Here is a 24,566-nt window from a genome sequence, read left to right as displayed (position 1 = left end):
TTGTGAGTCAATTCCTTAATGCTCCTTGTGATACTCATTGGAATGCCGTTATTCGGATTCTCAGATATATAAAGAATGCACCAGGAAAAGGCCTATTATATGAAGATAAGGGTGATGCTAAAATCACTTGTTACTCAGATGCAGATTGGGCAGGATCACCGTCGGATAGGAGATCCACTTCTGGATATTGTGTTCTTATTGGAGGAAATATGATCTCATGGAGAAGCAAGAAACAAAACACAGTTGCATTATCTAGTGTTGAAGCTGAATATCGGGCTATGGCAGCAGCCTCAAAAGAACTTGCTTGGCTTAAGAATTTGCTCTTAGAACTTAGGTTCGGTGACCTTCAGAACACAAAACTCATATGCGACAATCAAGCGGCACTCCACATTGCATCCAATCCGGTTTTCCATGAATGGACCAAGCACATAGAAATAGATTGTCACTATGTAAGAGACAAGGTACTGTCGGGAGAAATAACCACGGAATTTGTCAAATCTGAAGATCAATTGGCTGATATGTTTACCAAGTCTCTCAAGGGTTCTCGAGTGAATTATATTTGTAACAAGCTCGGATCATACAATATATACGATCCGGCTTAAGGGGGAGTGTTAAGAATATGTTATCAATCAATTAGTATTGATTGATATTCAATTAGTCATAACTGTAATTGATATTAATTTCTATTGTATATTCCCTATTTGCATATAAATATACACCATGTGTGATCATATTAGACACACAGAGATACAATTACAATAGGAGCTAATTGAGCCAAGCCCAATTCTCATAAGAAGGGATCCAGGTCTATGTTCCTAATATGATTTAGGCCAAGGTTCAACCCATTTAGTATTGGACCATTGGTATTAGAAGAGCTAAGGTAAACCACGAGATGGGCATGTCCTACTTGTAACCTAATTAGGGTCATTGAATCACAATGACTATTAGCTCATTTGACAATTACCCTTTGAGGCAGTTTTTCCCAAAGAATGGTTTAGAACTTCTTAATCATAAAATGGTCACTCATTAACAACATGTCACATCCAGGTTGGCTAAATGTTTGAGGACCATCAGATGACGAAAATTTGCGAGATCATTTGACATTTGTCATTTAACACAATTCTCTCTAAAGCAGAGACTAAGGTCTTTAAATCCTAAAATCTTACTATAAAGTCTAAACAACAATAAATGTTCAAATACGCATAATTCTAAACTCTAAACCTTGCACTTATGACTGTCGTTAACTTAATTGTTGAGTGTTTGCAACTATGTTGTTAATAGCGGTCGGAGCTGCCGCAATAGTAGTGCGGCGCAGAAAAATTGGTGTTGCCGCTTCCAAGCGTGCCGGTTTGGCGCAAAATGAGGAAACGGGTAGCGTGGCCGCAATCGCGGGTCTGGTAGCGAGTCGAATGCGGTCCAAAGCCGGTGGCTTATTTTGTTTGAAAAACAAGCCAAGTCTGACAGTTTTACCCTTAATTTTAAATCATTTGAAGAAACCTTAATTTGTTTCCTTTCCTAAGTTCAATCGCGGCTGATTTTCTGTTCCTCCATCGCAAAACTTCCTTCATCGCTCATCATCTTTGTTCCTCCATCACTCATCATCATATTTGTTCCTCCATTATTTATGGTATTTTGCTTTGTTCCATCATCTATGTTTCTCTACTTCTTTCCTTTGCTTCTCACATTTTTTTCACTTCTAAAATTGTTTCCCTTTAGTGCTCTATTCTATTGTAAAATTGTTTCCCTTTTTTTCTCTGCTCTGTTTTGTTTCCCTTTACATTGTTCTATTTATTATTTTAGCTTTTGAAATTTTTGTTCCTGCTTAAATTTTTGCTCTGCTCTGTTTCTTAGTTATTATTGTTGTTCTATTTTTTTCTTCTAACAACCATGATAACTTCTCTTACTAATTCTACTCAACCAACATCATCCAATGCTTAATCCGTTTCTTTGTCTGTTAAGCTACACAAACTAACTGACAATATAGGATGGAAATCTAACAATTTGAAAGACTTGAATAATAAGAGAAGGGTTACATGTGATTTTTTTAACGAAACGTCGAAAAAATTCATAGGACTAAACATCAATTAGAAATAAAAGAAAATGTGAAACCTTGCACTCAAACACTCAAAGACATTAAATTGATTTTGCAAGAACATGAAGATAAGGAATTGGTTGTAAAAAAATCTATGTCAGGTGAAGTGCATGAAGATGATGAATTTGGTGATCAAGAATATATTAGAGAGAATGAAGTGGTTGCTAGTGGCTGAGGAAGTGGATGCTAGTGGCTGAGGAAGTGGTGATGAAGACTTAGATTTGAATGATTCATAAACTTTTATTAGAGTTTTGATGTTTAATTATTTTAAAATTTAGATGCTTAAGTGTTTGTTTTCATGAATTTTATTGCTCTTTAGAAGTATGTTGGAATGTTTTGCTTAAAACTTATGCTTTTTAATGGTATTTGAAATTGAAAGTATGCTATTATGTATTTGAAAATATTTTATTGTTTAAAACTTCATAAAGTTTGAGTTTTTGTTTTAGTATTTGCTATGTTTTCAGCATGTAGGTGCCATTAAAATGTTTATTTTTTAGTGTCCGCATCGCTAAAATAACGACTGTGCCGCTCCCATTTCGTGCCGCTCCCATTTCGGGGTTGACCGTGCCGCACTGCTTTGTGAGATTAACAACATAGGTTTGCAAACCAATTCTTACATCAGTTTATTTATGACAGTGCCAAATAATAATAGTTAGAGAGAAGAAGTAAGCTTCCCGATTTTAAAAAAAAAAACCTTGTTTCAAATAGAAAATAATATTTGAATATTTAAACAGAACCTGATGAACATAATTACAAAGTTTTACACATTAAAAAATATAAATAACAGATAAACCAGATGAAGTACTACAATAAAGAAAAAATGTCCTGGTTGTCCTCTATCCTTATTGTTTTCCTGTTGTTATTCAAAAATGAAAGGGACATACCAACTACCAAGGACAGGTTTTCTCGCATAGACTTTGAGAGTTATTTCACTTAAACCAAGTACAAAAGTAGTTACAGAAAACAGTCATTACTAAGATGATTCCTCTAATAACTTCTGAGTCCTTTTAAACATACAACGTTTGCTATAGGTTTAACTTAAGGACTGTTTCATGTGGTGGCCATACTAATCATATATTTATCTTTAATTGAGAAGCTCCCGCAAGTTAAACAGAACCTTACATTAATTATCTTTAGGATCATACTAACGAGTGCACTAATGGCATTGTTTAAGAAACTCAAGAAAAAGAAACTTTGTTTAGGAAATACAAGTAAAACACTCGAAATCATAAATATATCAATTTCTATATAGATGTTTCCTTTTTTGTTTCTTAAATAATGCCCGATAACACTTGTTAGCATTTTCCTTTACTTTATAACAGAGCTTTGACTGTCACTCAGTGACACTCCAGCTCCAGCCTCGTCGAGTTGCAAAATCAATGTTGTGAAAACCAAACACTACAATCAACAAGTGAAAACCTTCATTTGATTGAAACGATAACAAACATGTTATAGGGGCCTGGAAGAAGTTTAAAGCCTACATGAACACTAATTAACTTCACTGCAATTAGTAGATCCACGAGAATGAATGTTGACTGCTATAATAAGTTTATCTTTACTATGGCTATGACAATAAGTGATAACTAGAACAATAATATGTATCGTTTAAAACACTGCCAAGCTGATAAGGAAATCTGTACTCAAACTCATGGACACAAATGGAACTTAAGCTAGAATCTAATACCTGTAAAAATTAATATGTCCATTTTGGAAGATGGTTGCAGCGGTGGGCGGCACGCACCATATTTATGGGCTTCAATACTATGGGCTGCGCGCACCATATCTATGGGGTTCAATACTCTGAGAAGCTAGGTATTCCAGTGCAACAACAATATCACCAATGAGTGGACGGAATTTCGGTTGCTCCTGGAGACACATAGCAGTTATAGCAATTGCTTGATGCAAACACCGGACTGGGAATTGTCCTTGCAGAAGAGGGTCAGCCATATGTACAAACTTTCTCCGGTCACTAAAATACGGGCGAGACTGAAAATAAAAAAAACAAGTGTAAGAAATAAGTTTATGCGTGAAGATAAATTTAGATAGTAAACTAAACATTTACCCATGAAACTAAGTTTTGCTCTCCTGGTTTTTTATTAGAGTCTATTGCCCTGCGACCAGTGATCAACTCCAACAAAACGACACCAAAGCTGTAGATATCAGATTTGAGAGTTAATTTGCCACTCATCGCATATTCTGGCGCACAGTACCCGTATGTACCCATTACTCTGGTTGAAACATGAGTATTGTCTCCAACAGGTCCTAGTTTAGCAAGCCCAAAATCTGACAGCTTTGCGCTGAAGTCATTGTCTAATAAGATGTTAGCAGACTTCAAATCTCGATAGATAACAGGCGGATCCGCTTTACAATGGAGATACTCAAGGCCCCGAGCTGCTCCAACAGCAATCTTCATGCGAGAATGCCAATTTAGAGGTTCTTTGTCATGGGGAACATCTGAAATGAGAAATGAGAAATAAGTTATGATCTAGTTGACGTGTTTTGTCATATAAAGTTGGTCACCAGAAATAAAACAAAGGATAGTCTAATTTAGGGATTTAATTTAAGAGGTACTCCTAATAAAGCAATCTAATCATTTTTCTTCTCGTAGATTTTCTTTGCAGCTCCTTCACACAGTTAACCCATAAACCAAGTTCAAGCAGCTCTAGTAACAGTCCAATTTAAACTCAATCACAACGAATCTTCCATTGAAAATCAAAGTGGAAAAAAGATTCCTTTGTATTTGAACGCAGGTAATTAGTGGGAGAATAAGGTATCAACAAAAAATACTACTACTTTACAAGGCCATGACAAAATGAACTAACTTTTTCACAATAAGAAAAGAAAGTGAACATACAACGCACACAGGTATTTGAACTCTAGATAAATTTATTGTCAAAAACAAAGGTGAAACAGATATTGAAAAGCCTTCTTCTGCATCATAACTACTATGAATAAACTATTCTTAAGTGGCAGCAGCACATGAGAATCAAATAAACAATAAAAAGTTTACCGAAAAGATGATTTTCAAGACATCTCATAGGCATATATTCATAAACCAAAAGCCTTTGATCTCCATCAGTGCAATAGCCAATCAACTTAACAAGGTTAGAATGATGCAACAGACTTAGCATAAGAACCTCCGTCACAAACTCCTGAAAACCTTGACGACCATCATGACATAATTGTTTAACCGCAACAAGCTGCACATTTCAAAACACAATTCATTCATTCATTCATAAACAATTCAAACGAACCGAAACCTAAAAATTAAACCGCATCAAATTCAAACTTGCCTCGCCCGTTGAAAGACGACCCTTGAAAACTTTTCCAAAACCACCTTCCCCAATCATATTGGCTTCATTAAAACCCCTTGTCGCCGTCGCAAGCTCCCGAAAACCAAAACTAGCCGCAGCAGTTCTACTTTTTCCACCCATCACACTCTTCCCCTTTCCCTCTGCACATTCTCTCTTCCATTCACCCTCTACTCATCCAATAACCAAATTCATCAATCTCATCAAACAAAACAGTAGTTCTAATTTTCAATACAATTTAAGTAACAGTAATAACAGTAAAAATAACAATGTGTATGGTAATAATAATAATAATAATAATAATTAATTAGAATTAAGAATTAGAAAACCCTAATTTATCATTACCTGATGAATTCGTTCCACCATTTCCTGTAAAATTCACACAGTACAATAAATAAATAAAATAAAATTAAAAACAAAAATAAAATTAAAAATTAAAAAACGAAGATGAACCTGGAGTAGTAGCAGATCGAGAACCATTATCAACTTCAACCCTCCTAACATCTTTATTCCGACGAGAAACAAAGCAAGAAAAACAACTCATCTCTCACACAAACCACACACAGAAACTCAAACTAAAAATTCAAAAAAAAATTCAAAAAATTGGTAAAATAAAATTAAGATCTGTGTCTCAGTCACACAGAGAGAGGATCTTGCTAGCATTTATCCTCTCTCTCGAGAACTCTGAGACGATGATGATGAGATCAATGAACACTGATATTTTTTTCGTCACGGAAATAATAGAGAAACTTAATAGAATGAAATAAATAAAATATGATAAATTAGGTCGAAATATTATTATCATAGAAGAAGGAATTAAGGAGAAAAGAAAAGTCTGAAAACGGAAGATAAAAATCACGAGACGCGTATGAAAATAAAAAACAAGCCGATTTTTTTTTATTTGTTAGTTATTATTAGTAGAAGGATCAATGCTATTTTATCCTTTTGTCGTATAACAGAAATCTGATTTACCTATGTAAATTTTTTTTTATAAAATTAATTATCATAAAATTCCTATAAAATTATTTTTTATAAAACTAACATTCTTATCTAAAGATTCTATTGTTTTAGAATATCTAAAATTGTTTTTTTCAATTAACTTTACTATTTTCATATAACAATGTTAATTTTATAAAAAAAATTTATAGAATTAATTTTACAAAATTAATTTAAAAAAACAATTTTATAAAATCTAAAATAACATAATATTCATTCGACAAAGTTAATTTAAAAAAAAACATTTTTTATAATCTGAAAATAATATAATTTTCGATTTAAAAAATATATATGAATAATCAATTATCTAATATAAATAAAATAATATTAATCTATAATATTGACACTTTCGTAAAAATATTGAAAAGATACGTAATATCTTACTTGATAAATTTTAAATAGTTAATTAATTATTAAATTATTTATTTATTTATATATAAATTTATTATTTATATATTTTCTCTCTCTTTCTTTGTTGGATTTATTAATAAATTTAATTTAGAATTAAAGTAGTAGTATTTCTTTTATCTATGGTATATTCGGATTTTAATTTTATTATTATTTATATGTTTCGATTTCTACATTGGTAGCATTTATGTTTAAGCGTGATTGCTGCGAGTCGCTCTCTATGCGTCTGGATCGGTGTTGCGGGCATTTATAAACGTTACGGCCCCAGCTATTATCAATATTTTTATGTGTTTTTACTTTTTTGCCCTCGTGATTGTATTGGACTTTTCTATCTTTATGGCTTAATTTGCGAATCCAACGGTTCGATAAAGTTTTAATGATTCAGTGGTCCTGTGTCTTTAAAAACAATTGGCCTAGAACGTTAGATCTCTTTCTTTCTTTCTTTTTTCTGAAAAAGAAAAAGAAAAGAACGTTAGCTAGATGCCCTTATTATTATATTTTTTTTTGAATTATTTATGAAAGAAAAAATATTTAAAGTGTAAAAGAGATTTTTGTTTTTTACAATGATAACAATGAGTTTTGGATTTGTTAGTTCATTTGAACTTTTTGACGGTAAGGTTTTTGTTTGGAATTATGAGATTGGATAGAATATTCTCGAATGATTATTTGGATCATTTAAAATTAAAAATTTAATATATTACATTTTTAATATAAAAAAATATTATATACATATTTAATCAAAATATTTTAAAATAATAAATTATATAAATAATTTAAAATTTACAAATTGATTTGACGGCAGTGTAAAAATAATTTATACGTTCCATACATCATTATTTTTCTCTAATATCTCAAATGAAGTGGAATGAATGATATAGATTTTATTTTATTCCATCATTTATCATATTCTTTCCTATCTAAGTTGCTCCAAAGATAACCTAAAACTTTAAGGCTTATTAGTGTGTTGAATAGTAACAAAGAAGAAAGTTAAAGAAATCACTTAAATAAATGTATCAAAAGTTGAATAAAGTAGTCAATTTAATTTATAAATTATTACTTCTCTTGTTTTTTATTATAGAAAATTTATTTTTAAAATATATTATTTTGTATAATCCTTTTATATATATGAAAATTTAAAATTATCCTAAAAAATAATTAAAAAAAATCTTTTTATAAACATCAGAAAAAGTATTATTAGGTGAAATATTTGGATCTTTTTAGGATTGAGAGGATATGGTACCTACTGGAATAAGAAACCTGGGTTTTGACGACAAGAGATTTTGGTCTCGCATAATAATAGAATCATTACAGACTTAAAAGAGGGAAAATTTTCACACATTCATAACCTTGATTCCGTTGTGTGCAAAAGATAATGGCTTATTTGATTTTCAGGATAGGGGATAATATAGGTATCGTGGGGCAGAATAATTATTTTTTATCTTAACTATAATCAATGAAACTCCCCTAACACTGCTAAATTCATGGCTAAGCACTTCAAAAAAGTTGCTAAGGCCACAAAGGGGGAAATTGTAGTTGGTGGCCTAATTATTGCATTAGCTTAATATTTAGGGTATGAGAGAGAACTAGAGATCCTATATGTTGTGCATGAAAATACCAGGCTAGACTTGAAGTTGATTGCTACAAAAGATAGCAGATATATGTTGATGATCCACAATGAAACCCAAGACAACATTGTGCTCCCTAAGAGAAGAGTGAATAAATACACTACCAGCAGATGATAATGGAGCAAATGTATGATTTCCACATCTCTCAAGGGTACTTCTACCAGTTACCATCTCCTCTGGAACAGTCAGTGATCTCTTGTATGTTTATTTTACGCTTCTTTTACTTTTTCACTAAACATTGGGGGACAATGTTTTGTTTAAGCATGGGGATATTCAATTCTTAATTAGTTTTATTTATTTTTCTTATTTTCTTGTTTGTGTATGTTTGTTTATTACCTTTAATTTAAATCCTTCCCTAAGTTAAATCATTTTGGAAATACTAGAAAATTTTAAAGAGTTTTTTATTGTATTTTCGTATAGTATATTGATTCATGTAAACAGAGGCTTAAGGTTAAGGACCATGGGAAATTTTAGTAAATTGGTCTTGTCCTAACGCCTAGAGCCGCCCAATTAGATATCAACTTAACTCTACTTGACTTGTAGTCTTTGTAACATGTATGTGTTTTTTTAGTAACTCGCATGAATCTGTCTGGCATAATTTTAATTCTTGCATATTATGTGTTGATTGGCTGAGGAGCATAAAAATAAAAATGACAGTAAAAGGAAACTGCGTTTACTAAGTTGGGTAACATTCACCCAGTTATTCAGTCAAATGATGGTTGATCCCTAATGCCTAAAAATGGAGAAATATTAATTAAAATAAATTGAAAATGTGTGTACAGTAAATAAAGAATGGTTAATCGGAGTAAGTTATGGGACTAATTATTGCTTGTGTTTCAGGCACTCTAAAGATATGAGACTAATTATTGATGATCAAGCTAAATGACCATTGAAGTAGAAAAAAGCAGGATGAATTAGGGTCAACCCGTAATGATCATTACAGTTGTAATTCCTTCCCTACAGAAATCCCCTTTTTGTCTCCATATGAAACAATGGCCAGTGCGTAGGGGCTTTTTACAGGCAAAAAGGGAAAATTACACTCAGGATGTAATGCTTGTTATGGTCATAATTCTCCCAAGCTCAGAGCAATCTTTTGGATTCTCCCGTTATCTTTTGAATACCCATGACTTTCCCCCAAACATTTTGCTAAATGATTAAGATATTTTCTTGATGATTATTGTCCTAGGATCCTATAAATTACGGCTAAAACACTGAACAATGTACCAAGTCTTTACATTGTCTAGTTTAAAGCAATTTTCATTTTATGCATTTTTACTTTGCTTTTGTCACGTTGTTGTTGCTTTGTACAAGTCTCTTTGGAGCAATTGTCATTTTGATCCACTATGATACATGTTTCTATTTTGTTTTATGATATTTTGTCATGTGTATGCTTTCAATTATCGATATGCAAGTTTTAATTTTAGTCATGTATGAGTAGATCATTTAGGAAATCATGGTTAAGAGGATTGTCTTATGATATACCTTGTGTATACTTTCTGCTTTTTCATTATGAGAAATAATAATGGATTGTTTTATATTTAGTGTTTTAACTTAGATATCTCTATGAAAGTAAAACATATTTCATATATTGTTCACACATTGAAAGGGTGTAATTCAGTATCCAAACGAGAAACACCAGACAATTGAGTTCGAGACTATGAAAGTGTTTCAAACTCAGTTGAGAAAATCCCATTTTAAAATAGTTGTGCAAAAATGAATCTTAACAACCAATTTGCACCGACTATAATGGCTAGATTTTTTGTTTAGGACAAGATAACACGCTGATGAAAGTATGTGTTGTCCAGTTTTTTCTATTTTTCTATAAATTGTCTTGTTTATCATATTGAATTGGGAAGTTTTCATGGTTTGTCGGAGATAAAAGTCGTGTACCCTAGATCTTGTTTTTAAGAATATTATTTACTACTCCCTTTGTCCCAAAATAAATGTCATATTTGTGAAAATTATTTGTCCCAAAATAAATGTCACTTTTAGATTTCAATGCATTTTTAATTTTTATCTTTCAATTGCGTCCCTGATTAATACTCTTAGTTTACTATTTCTATCACATTGCATTAATGATAATTAAAATAAACTAATAACTAATAAGTACAATTTGCTAAAATTGTTATTCTCTATCATTCATTTATCATATTTTCTTAATTTGTGCAAAAGTGTCTACTATGACACTTATTTTGGGACTGAGGTAGTAAAACAAAAACAACATTCCAACACAATTATCGATTATATTAGATAAACACCAAGACAATAGAATTTAGTACACAAAATTGGTCTTTGAGGAATGATAACATTTTATTACTTCGATATTTTTGTACGCTTGTGCATGTTAGGTGATGCGGTGAGAATATTACCCCATGAGGATGACCCCATGGTCATCAACTAGTTGTTCAATTGGGACATCAAACGAGTTCTCGTAGATCATGATAGCTTGACTGAAATCCTCTACTAGGATACCTTTGATGGTTACAACTAGATGCATGACACTTATATCCATTCAAAGGCTCTCTGGTAGGTTTCTCTAGAGAACAAGTTCAAGTTAAAGGCTACATATTCATCATAACCATCATCGGGCAAACATGTTTAAGTAATTTTTCATGTTTAGTAGTGAGCAGAATATCCATCTTTTAGTATGCATGAGTATCAAGTATGATGAGCATTATCACGACATTTAGGAAAGACAAACTCCTAGTGGGCTTTGATCTAAAAGAAGTTGGACATGGTTGTGACTTATGAGCTGCGACTGATTTGGAGAAATTATAAAGGGATGAATTAGGATTAAGTTCTAGACTTAAGGGGTAAGGATAAGAATAAGATGACAAAAGTTTGAAAAAACTGCCATAGAGCCACCTCATAAATGTTATAGAGCTGCCAAAATGTCATGTTGTCTCCCACATTCTCTGTACTATCAGAGTACACATACTAGAAAAGAGGGAATATACATTATTCCTTGGACTATAGTTAATGGATAACTACAACCCAAAGAATTATGAAGCTAAATAAACCTTCTATAAGTGGATGCACAATTGCAATGGAAAATGGGTTTGAAACATGGAAGAAAAATATGTAAAAGGAAGAGGGAAGAAACATAGTCAAAGTCTATCTACTACCCTTATTAGTTCTAAAGTAATACAATATTGGGAGGCATGTCACTTGAGGTCGCTTGTTATTGACAAATTGCAAGTGGTTAAAGTGTCATTCTTAGGTTTATCATTTTTATCTTCTTACTTAGGTTATTTATATGTTTTATTTACTTTGCTCAGTATGAGCTAAACTCCTATTGCTATATGGGTAGATTGATATCTCCAGTATACAAAGAAGACCCTGAGATAGAAAAAACATCCATATTATTAAGGAGATTTCAAAGTTTCTCACCAATTGTTAGGAACCCCTATTCTTTCTCCTATTTTTGAGAAATTTGAAAGTGATCTTGAAGACTATCAATAAGATGAAGAAAAAGACATGGCACAACATGATATCATTGATATTTCCAATGACCAAGCCAAAAATATTAAAAATATGTTATCTTTGATCCAAACTCCATGAACATTGGTATTATAAGGTTAAAGATATTTGTAGCATAATTTGAGTTTAAGTCCATGATGTTTCAAATGCTATAGGCGACTGGGAAGTACCGAGGATCCATGATACATGATTCTCATCTGCACTTAAAGAAATTCCTTGAAGTTGCAAGTAATAATAAGCTTAATTTTCGCATTGTTTTTAAGCTTGATATCATTAAGATTTGCATGTATTTATTTGATTTTATTTACTTTTTGTGATATGATGGTTATTACTTTCATGTATTTTACAAAATGGTTAATATCCAAGGATTATGACATATATCCAAGTGATCAAGGCCAAGATCAGAGATTCCTAAAGAAAAGACGAGAAAACAGAGAAATTGAGTAAGGAACAGGAAGAAATAGAGGGTAACCCATATTTCTAAAATACATATGTATTTTCTATAGACCAAAAGTTGATCAAAAGCACAAATAAGCTAAAAATACAGGGGCTTTTACGCCTTATCCGTATTTTCCAAGTACGGTTGTAATTGGCTTTTATTGGGGGCGTATTTCCTTGATTGTTATGTACTTAATAGTCATGGATTATTTTTGTGTAATCGCCCATCATAATGGGTTTTAGGCTATAAGTAGGACTTGTACACATCCGTTTAGAACCTGCTACACATTCTACACTATAGATTTTATAATTCTTAGTTTATTTTCTGCACTTTCATTTTCCATGTATTTGAATAACAAGCTTTGTTTTTTTCTTTACATTATCAATAACATGTTCTATTATCTTACTTTATTTACTTTATCTATTTATCATATATTTACTTTATATCTATTTATATGACTATACTCATGATTATATCTACATTTCTAAATATTATGAGCGACTGATTTTCTAATAGGTTTAGGATTATGAGATTGTCTAAAATAACAAATTCATGTGAATCCTTAATTTAAAACTTGTTATAAGAATATATAATTTTGATTTGATTTTTTAGTTTTTTCACATATGTCTCTATGAAAGTAGAGATAACTTAAGATATTGGTTGATACACAAAATATGTATTCTGAAAGTTAGAGAAAATTAGACTATTAAACCAATACATGTAAGTGTCTCTAGTTTAGCATAAAAAAACTTTATGTTTTCTTAAAGGATCTTGAACAAATGGATCAACCAACTAAAGTAAGGGGTTTATTGGTTCAAAGATATGATCATATACTTTCGAAGGAGATATGACTCACATTCAGTCAGTGTAATTATGCAAAATTCTCATAACAAAGTGGAATTATAGGTTTGCATGATAAGTCATGGGCAGATAATAGTAATCCTAAGTAAAATTGTTATCATAATTTTAATTAGTCACAATATTTATAATCAACCAAAACTTAGTTTTAGTTAATCATTGAATACTCAAGAATCAGTAATCTAAATAGTCCTCAACTAAATGATATTTCTACTATACTGATATAATTGTGTGTTTGCAGGTATATATCTCGCGTTGTTCCAAGAGAACTTAAATAAGGTTACTTGGTACTCAAGCAGATAATGGCATTGAGCAGAATCAATAAATTATTTCCAAACTAAGAAGGGTCCTATAGAATACGTGAGAAGTTGTCATATGACACATATAAACTAGAATATCTCAGTAGTGAGGTTGTTCTTATGTCTAGGATCTTTGTGGTATCATTGCCCCATTTCGGATATCATTTCTCCGTTTGGGGTATCGTTCTTCCCTTCGGGGTACCATTGCACCCTATAGGATGTCATTACATCTTATAGAATATCATTTCATTCTTTGGGGTACCACTATTCCCTGCAGGGTATCATGTCCTTCAAAGTAATATTTTACCCTTAAATATATCATCACACTTATGATCATGTCACCATTCGGACCCTAACATTATGTCATAATTCATAAAAGTTCATCCAAATTACAAATGAATGAGAACGTAAACTTTAAGCATTAACCATAAAAGAAAATAATATTCCACTAAACATTTGAAACCCCTAATAATGGGTTGATTACAAAAGCATATGATTCCAAGAAAAATGATTACATAAAATAATACTCAATTATTTTGGCGCAAAAGTGGATTTTCCCTCACCCGGGGTGGGCCTCACCTCTTAAATAGGCGTAGTCTCTTAATTTGGAATAGGACTACATCCTTGTCTAAAATTGGATTGCTCTTCTCGTCAACCTCTTCAACCAAATTTCCATCTTGAACAACCTTAAATAAATAAAGCTCACTTAGATTGAGGTCAAGATGTAGAAAGTGAACCTTCGTATTTGCCTTCTCGGAGGTCTGGTCAGAGGCAAAAACATTTTCTTCATGAGACTCTTCCAAGTAAGCTTGTAGTACACCCTTGGTAGTAACATCAAACTCAAATGTCTTCTTCAAGTCAGATTGGTTAGGATAATTTTTTGAACTGTCTAATCGATTATAATAAATGTCTAATCGATTAGATGAAGGAAAATCAAGTCTATAATTGATTATGATAATATCTTAATGAATGGCAAAGACTCAATATCTAAGCCTTCCAATTTAGGCAACAATAATCAATTATTGCATGTTCCAAATTGATTAGCTAACCAGTTAGGTAATTTATTTTACCCATGGATTATTTCATAAATTGAACCATTTCTTGTCATATAAATAAATTTATCATCACATCGGTTCTTAAGTTTAACCTTGTACAAAAGCTCAGTCAGTTCGAGATCAATGCAGTATAAAATCTTAATTCGGTTTCTAGCTATCACATATAAAGCCCATGTTCAGTTTAGAGGATAGCCAATTCAAAACTCTAACTTGGTTTGAGATCAATCCATACAAAATATTAGTTTGCCTTAGAGAACAATCACTCGAAGCTCTATTCGTTGTTTGGCATGAAGGATAATAGTTCATTCCTTTGTTCGTTATTAGGTTGGAAGCAATGTTTTAAAAATCAGACTGAACTGGCCGGTTGAACCGGGAACCGGAGATGAATATGGTTGGGTCAATCTTTCAAAACCATTAGTGGATCAAAGCCGGAGTAAAACCTAAAGAAACGGATTGAACCGTCCCAAACCATTTGAACCAAAGAACCGAAGCCTGTTTTGTAAAACCACACGGTTTTAAAAAAACATCAAATTGACCATTTTTTAATTTATTTTTTTAAATTGTAATATATCAATATCAAAATTTAATATACATTCCCCAATCACAAAAAAGAATTCCATATTTTTTTTATAATCATACAAACTTTTAAATTTTGTCACTCCATTATAGTTTTTCTTTCAACCACACTCCACCATCATCACACTGTCTCTTTTAAACATAGTGATATCCAACATAATATTGATTGTCGTTCAAGTCAATATTGTTTGTTGTTGTCAATTAAGAGTTGTTTGTCATAGTTCAACTCAAACAAGTTATGTATTATCGATAGTTTTATTGTTCAATGTATTGTCGTTCAATGTATTGTTGATAGTTTTGTATTAACTTTGTAATAGATATTTGAAATATTTATTTTATTAAGTTGTGAACGTATGAATATATGCGACATATCTATGGAATCTAGTTTCATATTATTATTTTATTTAATAAACAGTTCGACCATAGATTTAATCGGTTGAACCTATTAAACCTTAAACCGCAAGTTTCACTGGTTCAATCTCCGGTCCGGTTTTTAAAATATTGGTTGGAAGTAAACTTGAAACTTCATTTTTCCTTGTGTAAGGGGATTCACAAGCTTAACCTTCCAAAAGCTCTGAAGAATTATTGTATACTCTCAAGATCAATTCTTAGGGAGAGGAGCAGATCACTTATTTAAGACTAAACCTCTATATATCTCTGGGTTTATATCTCTTCCCTTAACTTTTTACTTTTCATTTACTTTCTTTATCTTTAATTTTTGTTCCATATTCAAACAATAGTCTTAGGAGGAGGATGACTTCCAACATTGTCTTTAACAAGAGTACTTTCCTAAACACACCTCCACCGTTTAATGATGATAGGTTTGAACTATGGAAATAGAGATTTAAAATTTTCATTTAAAGTTTTAATTATGAATTATGGAAATCATAATCAATGATCCGTTTATCCCTGCTCACCATATAAATGGTAAAGTAGTAGATAAACCATATCTACTTTGGATCATAGAGGAAAAGAGTAATTTTGAAATTGATTTAAAAAAGAAATACTTAGTCATGTCTTTAGAAGATAATCAACTTTTTTATGTTCATAATTATAACTGTGTCAAGGAAATGTGGGACACTCTTGAAATGGTATATGGAATTTCTCCAATTGTCGAACAATAACGAATGAACACACAAGGAAAATAAGATAAATATTTTGTTCATAAATGATTATCTAAATTTAGAAACATTGGAAATAATGTTTTAACTTTCGTAACTAATAAATATCTAAGAATTTATAATTGGAATTAGAAACCTGATCCAATTCTTAAATCGAGAGATGATAATATTTACGAATTTCAAGAAAAATCTAAGTAGGAAGAAATCATCAAGAGTTTAAATGAATTAATTCAACTACTAAAGGATGAAGGCATGAACTAAAGTCTATAAGAATCTTTAACAACTTTATCAACAAATTCCTATGAAAACAAATTATATTGAGTAATCTTTTTCGAAAGAACAATCTCAGTAGTTTAACGATCCTCGGAGAATTCAACCTCAAGTGAAGGTGCTTCACCAAGAAGAGAATATGAATAACAAGTTTCTTCTAATGGAATCTTTGAGAGAATAAAATAGAAGAAAGTCCTAATAAACAACACGTTCAAAGATTCAACATCAAATAAGAACTTCGAAGAGTCAACCTCATGTAGAACCTAAAAAGAATTTTCATCTAACGAAAAGGATGAAGTTTGTATGAAAGTATCTCATGAAGAAGATGACCATAAGGTAACAAATTTATCATACACATAAATGTTAAATTGATTTCTAAGTTAATCAAAGAAAATTAAGAAGCGTAACTTATACCTTAAAGATTATCTTGAGTTTCTAGAAAAGGGTAATGAAACACTTAAGCATATAATATTTAATATTAAAAACCTAGCTAGAACATGTGAGACTCATGTCTCGATAAAAAAAGAAGTAAAAAATTTGAATGAAACCCTAAGTAAATATACTAATTGGAAAGAAAATTTTGACTTGATTCTATCAAGTCAAAGGCCTTCTTTTAATAAAACTAGATTAAAGTTTAGGTCTGGTAGAACACATAATAAAGTATTTAATAGGAAGAAAGTAAATCGACCTATTTATAAATGTTCTCAGTGCAATAGATTTGATCATCTATGTCCATTTTGTTTTGATAAATTGAAAAGGTCTAAAGGTAGTAACTCTAGATGTCCCAGAACCACTAATGCACCAGGACCCAAGAAAGTTTAGGTGCCAAAGGTGAAAACCTAGTGTGCTTTGGAGCTTTAATGAAGCCTTAGTGCATAGTAAATGAATTTATGAAAATAAGAGTGTATACCTTAGAATATACATTATTACCTATTTGGATTAAAGCTTACGATCCAAGGATGTTTGTGGATGGTGTATATCAATTATCATGATCAAAGCAAATGTTTGTTGAGGATGGTCTCAACATATCATGTTTAATCAACTCTCATATCAAATGATCCATAGAGAAGGATATATGACATTATGTGTTGCTATGGACGAAGATTTCCTCAACAACTTCAAGCCGCATATCCATATTTGTCAAGGGATGCTAAGGTAATTTGTCATTAAATCTTCAAATCAAATGTTCTGAATCTGGTAAGAGAATTCTAATCAATTCTACAATATGAAGACATGGCCCTAAAGTCATTTGTAAGAGGAAAGAATATTGAAATTCATAGAGATCAGTTTGGCATAATGTTTGAATTACCCTTATTTGGTATTTCCTATACCCATGAAGGGCGAGTACAACTAAAAAGATTCAAACTTTCTATGGCCATAAAATCCTTTGTCATGAATCCCATGAAAGATATGAACCTTCATGTAAAGGCCAACTACATCAAAGCAAAGATTATGGTAGCGCGCTATTTAATCACAAGGATACTCCTCCCAAGGAAAGACAACCTAGAAGTAATAATTAGAGAGAATGTGTTTCCCCTTTGGTTACTAAGTCAGTAATTCCAAACCAATTTTATGGATGGAATGCTTCACCGCATGATTTCTTGCAAACAAAATCGATTAGTGGGATTACCTTATGGAGTCTTGATCACTAAGATTCTAATTATCTTGTCTATTGAATAGACACCATATGAGAACTAGTGGATCTGACTCACTCTATGATAAACAATAACTCACTCGTGGGTATGCGGGATTGCATATTTTTGAGTAGGACTTATAAATGAAGCTATGAATGAGGATGAAAAATTATCTCACCCAATCGCAAAAAAAAATGAGACACACTTCAACACTCTTGTAAATCGCACAATAAAATGTTCAGATCTTTCAGGTCTTAGAAAATGACATAGACATTATCAAGAGAAAAACCTCAAGATATGGTTAATTAAATAGCAATGAGTAGTCTCACCTAAGTGTTTCACAGTTTAAATGTATTTAAATTGAGTCCCTTCTACATTATTTTAATTCCTACAATTTCATGGTTTATGTACTTTGAATACCAGTATCTTTGAATCAATGAATAAAATGTTTTTCCCTATTAAATGTTTGACTATGTGAACAATGTGCTTTCATATTTAAAATTATCTCTTGCATATTTACCTGTCTTTCCGATTATGACAAAAGGGGAGAAGTGTAATCTCAAGGGGAGTAGAGTACACTTTATACTCATGTGAGGGGGACTTTAACCACTCCAAATTTTATCTATCTATTTTTATTTTACCACCTCCTGAGAGATGCATTTTCATCAACAAAAAGGTGGAGAATGTGAAACTATGTGCTTGCAGGTAAACCACATAGATAAGCAAGATATGTTTGGCCCTGATGATATTGTGGTTTTGATGATGACAACACCTGAAGTTGTAACAACTATTAAAGTGATTTTAATATTAACATAATATGAAGACAAGAAAGTACTAAAGCTAGCGATCAAAGATGCACAAGATGGTTGATCAAGTTATTCATACGAATCAAACTAAAGTGTTAGAGTTTTATGATAGCTAGTGATATCCTCTGATGATGGTGTTTGACTTAAAGAAGCTAAAGAATTATGCTTTAATGATCACCAATGATATCCTCGGATGATGGTAGTTAACTTAAATATATATCAAGCCTTATCCACAAAAATATTCAAGTGAAGTGCTTATATGATTGGTATATTCAAAAAAGGGACTTTAGGCTTCATAGTGTGAAAGAGAGGAAGTGTGAAAGCTTTTTTGATCGTGTCTAGTTGAGTAATAAGTGTTTTGTAAAAACACAAGAGCATTTTTGTAAGTAGTATGGGTAAATCACACATGCATTAAAACTATTTTTGAATCTTATATTTTTAAATAAAATCACCAAAAATGTTTTTGGAACCTTGCCAGATGAATTTGGAACTATCATATTGATTAAGACAACTTTCTGAACTGTCTAATCAATTATAAAAAATGCCTAATAGATTATATGAAGGAGAATCAATTATATAATATATTATGACAATGTATTAAGGAATGGTAACGAATCATTATCTAAATCTTACAATTTGGGTAACAATAATACATTATTGCGTTCCTAATCGATTAGGTCATTAATTTTGGCCATGGATTATTTCCTAAGTTAAACCTTTTCTTGGACTATAAATAGATGCCTTCCCCTTCATTTCTAAACATCCTGAAAATATGAGATATCTCACCATCCTCTCTATCAATCTCTCTCTAAATTATTTGTCTATCTCATATATTTTTAATCATAACGCTTTGAGAAATATTCTTGAGTTTAGTGAGGAAGTTGTTCTTGGAAAGAGAATTATTGTAAATTTACCAAGAGTTATTTTTTCCTCTTGAGTAAATTATTTTTCCATAGGAAGTAATTTTTTTATAGTTTTGGAGCTAAACCTATATAAAAGCTATTTGTGGGATTAATATAAGTCTTTGTTTGTTTTGTGAGCTCCGCCACTTGAAGAAAAGATCTCCTTTTGGGTTAGTGAAGAATAACCAGTGAAAAATATTTACATAAGTTCATGAGCTTAGACCTGAAAAAAAAGGCCAGTCGGTTCGATATCAACCTGATATAAAATCTCGATTCAGTTTGTGGTCAGCCCGTATAAAGACCTCTTATAAGTTTGGAGGATAGAAAATTTCAAAATTCCAACCTGGTTTGAGATCAACTCATAAAATCTAAGTTTGGCTTAGTGACTAACTGCTTCAAGCTTTGTTCACTGTTTGGCGTGAAGAATAACTAGTTCATTCCTTTGTTCGTTGTTCGGTTGAAAGTAAACCTGGAACTTCATTTTTCCTTGTGCAAGGATGGTTTATGGGCTTAACCTTCTAAAAGCTCTAAAATTGTTATTGGATACTCTCAAGATCAATTATTGGAGAGAGGACTATGTAACTTCTTTAAGACACGATCTCTATAAATCTCTTGTGTTATCTCTCTTCCCTTAAGTTTTTACTCTCCGCTTACTTTCTCCATCCTTACATTGTATATCCAAAAAAATTTAGAAAATGTTTTCAAAATCTAATTTAGATAATAATTTTATTATAAACTATCATTTTTCAAACTTACACAATTCACCCTCCCTATTCTGTATGGAATCACATGTTCAACAAAATAGATCAACCTTTCTCCCTTATCACCTGATTGTACCAGAATTGAGCTTAAATCTTTCTCTGTAATAGATAAATATAATATCAATGGTGCTCCTTCCTTAGGGCGGGTAAGGATTGGTGCAACTACCATTATGTTTTCAACTCTTGAAAGGATTTTTCACAATCCTATGCCCATTGAAAACTTTCTGCCTTCTTGAGTGTGGTGAAAAAGTGGATGAGATTTTTGCCCGCACGTGAAAAGAATCTGTAGAGTGCTATTATCCCTCATGTTAATCATTGCACCTCCTTAACTGAGGTCGGACTTATCACGTCGATGATCTACTGGGATTTTTCTCAACTATCCTATATTCCCTTCCTAGTTAACATGAAGCCTAGAAACTTTCTCGCCAACACAATTTTAATATATTCTTCTTCCAGAAGGGTCATTCATATCTGAGTAGTTTGATATTTCTCGGGTCCTATCTGAATGTATTTTATCTCTTCCATGAGGGTCAATCTATATTCTGGGGGTCCCTTCGAGGATTTAGGTATACATAGTGGATTTTGTGTGTGTCCAACATGGGTTCCATGTTGATCTTCTTTTTTAGTTTCAGATTGTCTATGTAACACTACATTATTAATTATTGGTTTCCCTTTATCATTCCACATCATGCGCTGCTCAACTGGTACTTCATGGTTAGGTACAAAGTTGAGAGTTACCTCTAGATTATTGAATGATGGCCTACCTATGATGATGTTTTAAGGTGATGGGTCATTTATCCTCATGTACCTCACTTTTATCATATTAGCATTTCTGTTCATCCAAAGGTGGTCTTGATGGTGACGTAGACCAAGACTTAGACTTGCTTGTCGGAGATACAACATGTATTGATGCAACATTTAATTATGTTGTAGGACCTGAGGATACAACACTTATTGATGGCCTCCTAATGTGTAGTTTTGACAACTTCTTTGCCTTTGTCTGAATGATCTGAATTGTCTGAGTTGCATGAATGGTCTCAGTTGCCTGAGTTTTCTATGTGACAAGAAGTATACAGTTTTGGTTGAAATGAAGTGACCTAATCCTCCCCTGAAAATTTGATCTTGAGAGCATCAAGTAATTCTTAAGAGCTTTTAGTAGGTTGAACTCTCAAACCCCCTTCTACAAGGAAAAATGAAGATTTAGGATGACTTCCAACCAAACAACAGACACCCGAGAGAAACATCTAGTCTTCCTTCCAAAGAGCGGATTGAAGAGGTTAATATTATTTCTAAAGAACAACATGAAGTGGTTAGTTCCCAAGCTTCCACGGGCTTATTGCAAACCAATGTGAGCTTTTCAATTAGGCTAAACTTACAAAATGAATCGAGGTTTTGACCAGACTGACCATGAACTACTGAGATTTTGATCCAAGATTATCTCAAACCAAGGAAATTTTTTGATTCTCTACAAGAAAATTGGCAAGTTGTGATGATTTATTTTGGCAAGTTACAGCGGTTTGAACCACCACAAATTGGTAGTCGTGATGGTTTTGTTTCTGTCGCGAAAACGTGTGTCGCCGATAACGCAAAAATGTATCGTATATTTGGCTTCATATGCATTGCTTTTACTTAATTAATATTTATTATTACGCAGTATTTTATGTGTATTGCAGGTATTTATCGAATGAAAGGTGTACACGCAAGCAAAGTGAAAAATAACAAAAAGGAAAGAAAAAGAGAAGAAAATGGAGAAAAATAGAGCGTATGGGGGCCCACCACACCAAATGGGCATATGCCGCCCATCACTTGGATGTGTGGCGCCCGCCACATGATCTTAAGGGAGAGGTGGCACCCATCATAAAGCAAGGAAGTGGCGGCGCCCATCCCTCAAAAGGTGGCACTCGCCACGGAGATCAAAACTAGGGTTGTGGCAACCGCCACAACCTGATCTTCCCTAGTTTCTCTCCACAATTCTAACCATGATTCCACTCACCTCTTCGCTACAATATAGGGAAGTGGATTAATTAGACTTTATTCATATTCAAAAATTACTTTTAAATTCAAAATGAGACCGCGAGAGCCAAGCATTCTGGTTTAAGAGTATGGTCAGAGTCAATAAAACGAGAGTGTGAGACTAAGTCCTTTTTATAAATAATTTCTATTGAAGAATATTTTGACCAATAAGATTACACCAACTATCTATCGAATCCCCGAAGTTTGGTGCGTTACATACCGATATCCCTTTATGAAATATCTTTATTAATCTTCTATTTACGTTATAGTTATTTCTCTTCATCCCTTCAATCTTAGAATGATCATCAGCCTTAGATTTACATAGTAACATTAGATAATGATACCTTCGATTGTTAGTCCTTGTGGGTTCGATAATCTTTAAAACTAGGCGATACGACTGTGCACTTGCAGTCACGATTCCCATAGACTTACTAAGTCGCGATCAAGTTTTTGGCGCCATTGTCGGGGACTAATTAAGTCAATATCGTAACTCCAGTGTTGCCCAGTATAGGCTAAGGCAAACAATTATATTTCCCTTTCTAATTTGTCGAGTGTATTCCAAGTACTCGCTCTCAAGGCGAGAAACTAAAGCTACTGTTTGACGAACCTGAGCGTTATCTAAGATTAGAACGCCGGATATGAGACTTGATACGAGAACATCGTATCAAGCTAAATCTTCCCGATCCTAATATCCATATTCCTAAACTAGTTATTCTACTAGAGATGGCTGAAGGACCGTAAAACCGTCCTCTTAAGTACTATGCAATCCCTTCGCAGGATGAACCACATAACATCATCGTTGCCCCTGCCATCGAGGCCAATAATTTCGAGCTAAAACCTTCGTTGTTGTCAGCCGTACATCAAAACCAATTTTCAGGTAGTCCCGGGGAGGACCCGAACCTACATTTGTCAGTGTTTTTGCAATACGTAGACACAGTAAAAGCAAATGGTGTCATCCCTGAAGTTATAAGACTACGTCTTTTCCCATTTTTATTAAGAGATAGAGCTAGAGCTTGGCTCCAGTCTCTACCCTCCAACTCTGTCACTACGTGGAATGAGTTGAAGAAAGTTTTCTTAGCACGATATTTCCCACCTAGTAAGACGACTATGCTAAGAGCCCAAATAAACGGGTTTAAACAAAAAGATAATGAATCAGTTTTTGAAGCTTGGGAGAGATACAAAGACATGATAAGGCTTTGTCCACATCACGGTATAGAAGAATGGTTGAGCATCCATACCTTTTACAACGGTCTCTTGTACAACACAAGATTGACAATAGACATCGCCGCAGGTGGCGCACTTATGGATAAACCCTACAATGAGGCCTATCAACTTATCAAAAGTATGACCCATAATCATTACTAGTGGGGAAGCGAAAGAACCTCCTTAGAGAAACCTCCAACGAAAGGCGGTATGTACGAATTAAGCAGTCTTGACCATGTCAACACCAAGGTAGATGCTCTTACTCAAAAGATAGACAACTTAACCATAACACCCGCAGCCACCGTGGCTACCGTAGCACCAAACTACGAGATATGCGGAGTTCCAGGGCATGCTGCCCCAAAATGTCAACTCTTGACAGGAACCTCCACAGACCAAGTGAACTATGCTCAAGGAAACCATTACTCAAACACCTATAACCCAGGTTGGAAGAACCGTCCTAACTTTTTGTACAAAAATAATAACGCATTGTATGCACCTAACCAAGCACCTGATGTACCACCAGGATATCATAAAGCTTCCACAAATACTAAAAATGCTCCTAGAAAGTCAAACCTACAAATAATGATGGAAAACTTCATAGCTACCCAAGCCCAAACAAATAAGGATTTCCTAAATAAAAACATATACACTAGTGAGAAAATCAAGCAGTTAGCAAACAAGGTAGACGCGTTAGCCACCCGTAACAAAATGTTGGAA

General features: G+C 32.8%; 1 protein-coding gene and 1 non-coding gene across 4 annotated transcripts; both read right to left on the bottom strand.

Moving 5' to 3' along the window:
• Positions 1 to 2,797: 2,797 nt before the first annotated feature.
• LOC127082825 (probable serine/threonine-protein kinase PBL21) lies at positions 2,798 to 6,331 on the bottom strand. Of its 3 annotated transcripts, none has more exons than XR_007788223.1 (7): positions 5,857 to 6,331; positions 5,749 to 5,772; positions 5,386 to 5,573; positions 5,103 to 5,292; positions 4,155 to 4,546; positions 3,777 to 4,078; positions 2,798 to 3,490 (listed from the first exon to the last, which is right to left on the bottom strand). XR_007788223.1 is itself a non-coding variant. In XM_051023064.1 (7 exons), the coding sequence occupies exons 1-7, from the start codon at positions 5,945 to 5,947 to the stop codon at positions 3,763 to 3,765; spliced, it is 1,170 nt and encodes a 389-aa protein (XP_050879021.1). In that variant the 5' UTR covers positions 5,948 to 6,331; the 3' UTR covers positions 3,492 to 3,762. The 3 variants fall into 3 exon arrangements, 2 of the variants coding, with proteins under 2 accessions (XP_050879021.1, XP_050879020.1); XM_051023064.1 differs by lacking the exon at positions 2,798 to 3,490 and having other exon boundaries at positions 3,492 to 3,860; positions 3,892 to 4,078; XM_051023063.1 differs by lacking the exon at positions 2,798 to 3,490 and having other exon boundaries at positions 3,492 to 4,078.
• A 17,422-nt stretch (positions 6,332 to 23,753) lies between these two features.
• On the bottom strand, positions 23,754 to 23,860 carry LOC127088591 (small nucleolar RNA R71). The gene has a single exon (XR_007790423.1). It is a non-coding gene; the product is annotated as a small nucleolar RNA R71 (small nucleolar RNA).
• Between the last annotated feature and the right edge of the window lie 706 nt (positions 23,861 to 24,566).

This window comes from Lathyrus oleraceus, chromosome 5, assembly GCF_024323335.1.
Source record: "Lathyrus oleraceus cultivar Zhongwan6 chromosome 5, CAAS_Psat_ZW6_1.0, whole genome shotgun sequence".
Classification (NCBI taxonomy): domain Eukaryota; kingdom Viridiplantae; phylum Streptophyta; class Magnoliopsida; order Fabales; family Fabaceae; genus Lathyrus; species Lathyrus oleraceus.
This window is presented reverse-complemented; position numbering and strand designations above follow the sequence as displayed.

Coding starts and splice junctions, on each gene's coding strand:
- LOC127082825 (XM_051023064.1), bottom strand. CDS start 5,947: ATGAGTTGTTTTTCTTGCTTTGTTTCTCGTCGGAATAAAGATGTTAGG. Junction 5,574..5,748: donor TGGTGGAACGAATTCATCAG/GTAATGATAAAT, acceptor TTGGATGAGTAG/AGGGTGAATGGAAGAGAGAA. Junction 5,293..5,385: donor GTCGTCTTTCAACGGGCGAG/GCAAGTTTGAAT, acceptor TGAAATGTGCAG/CTTGTTGCGGTTAAACAATT.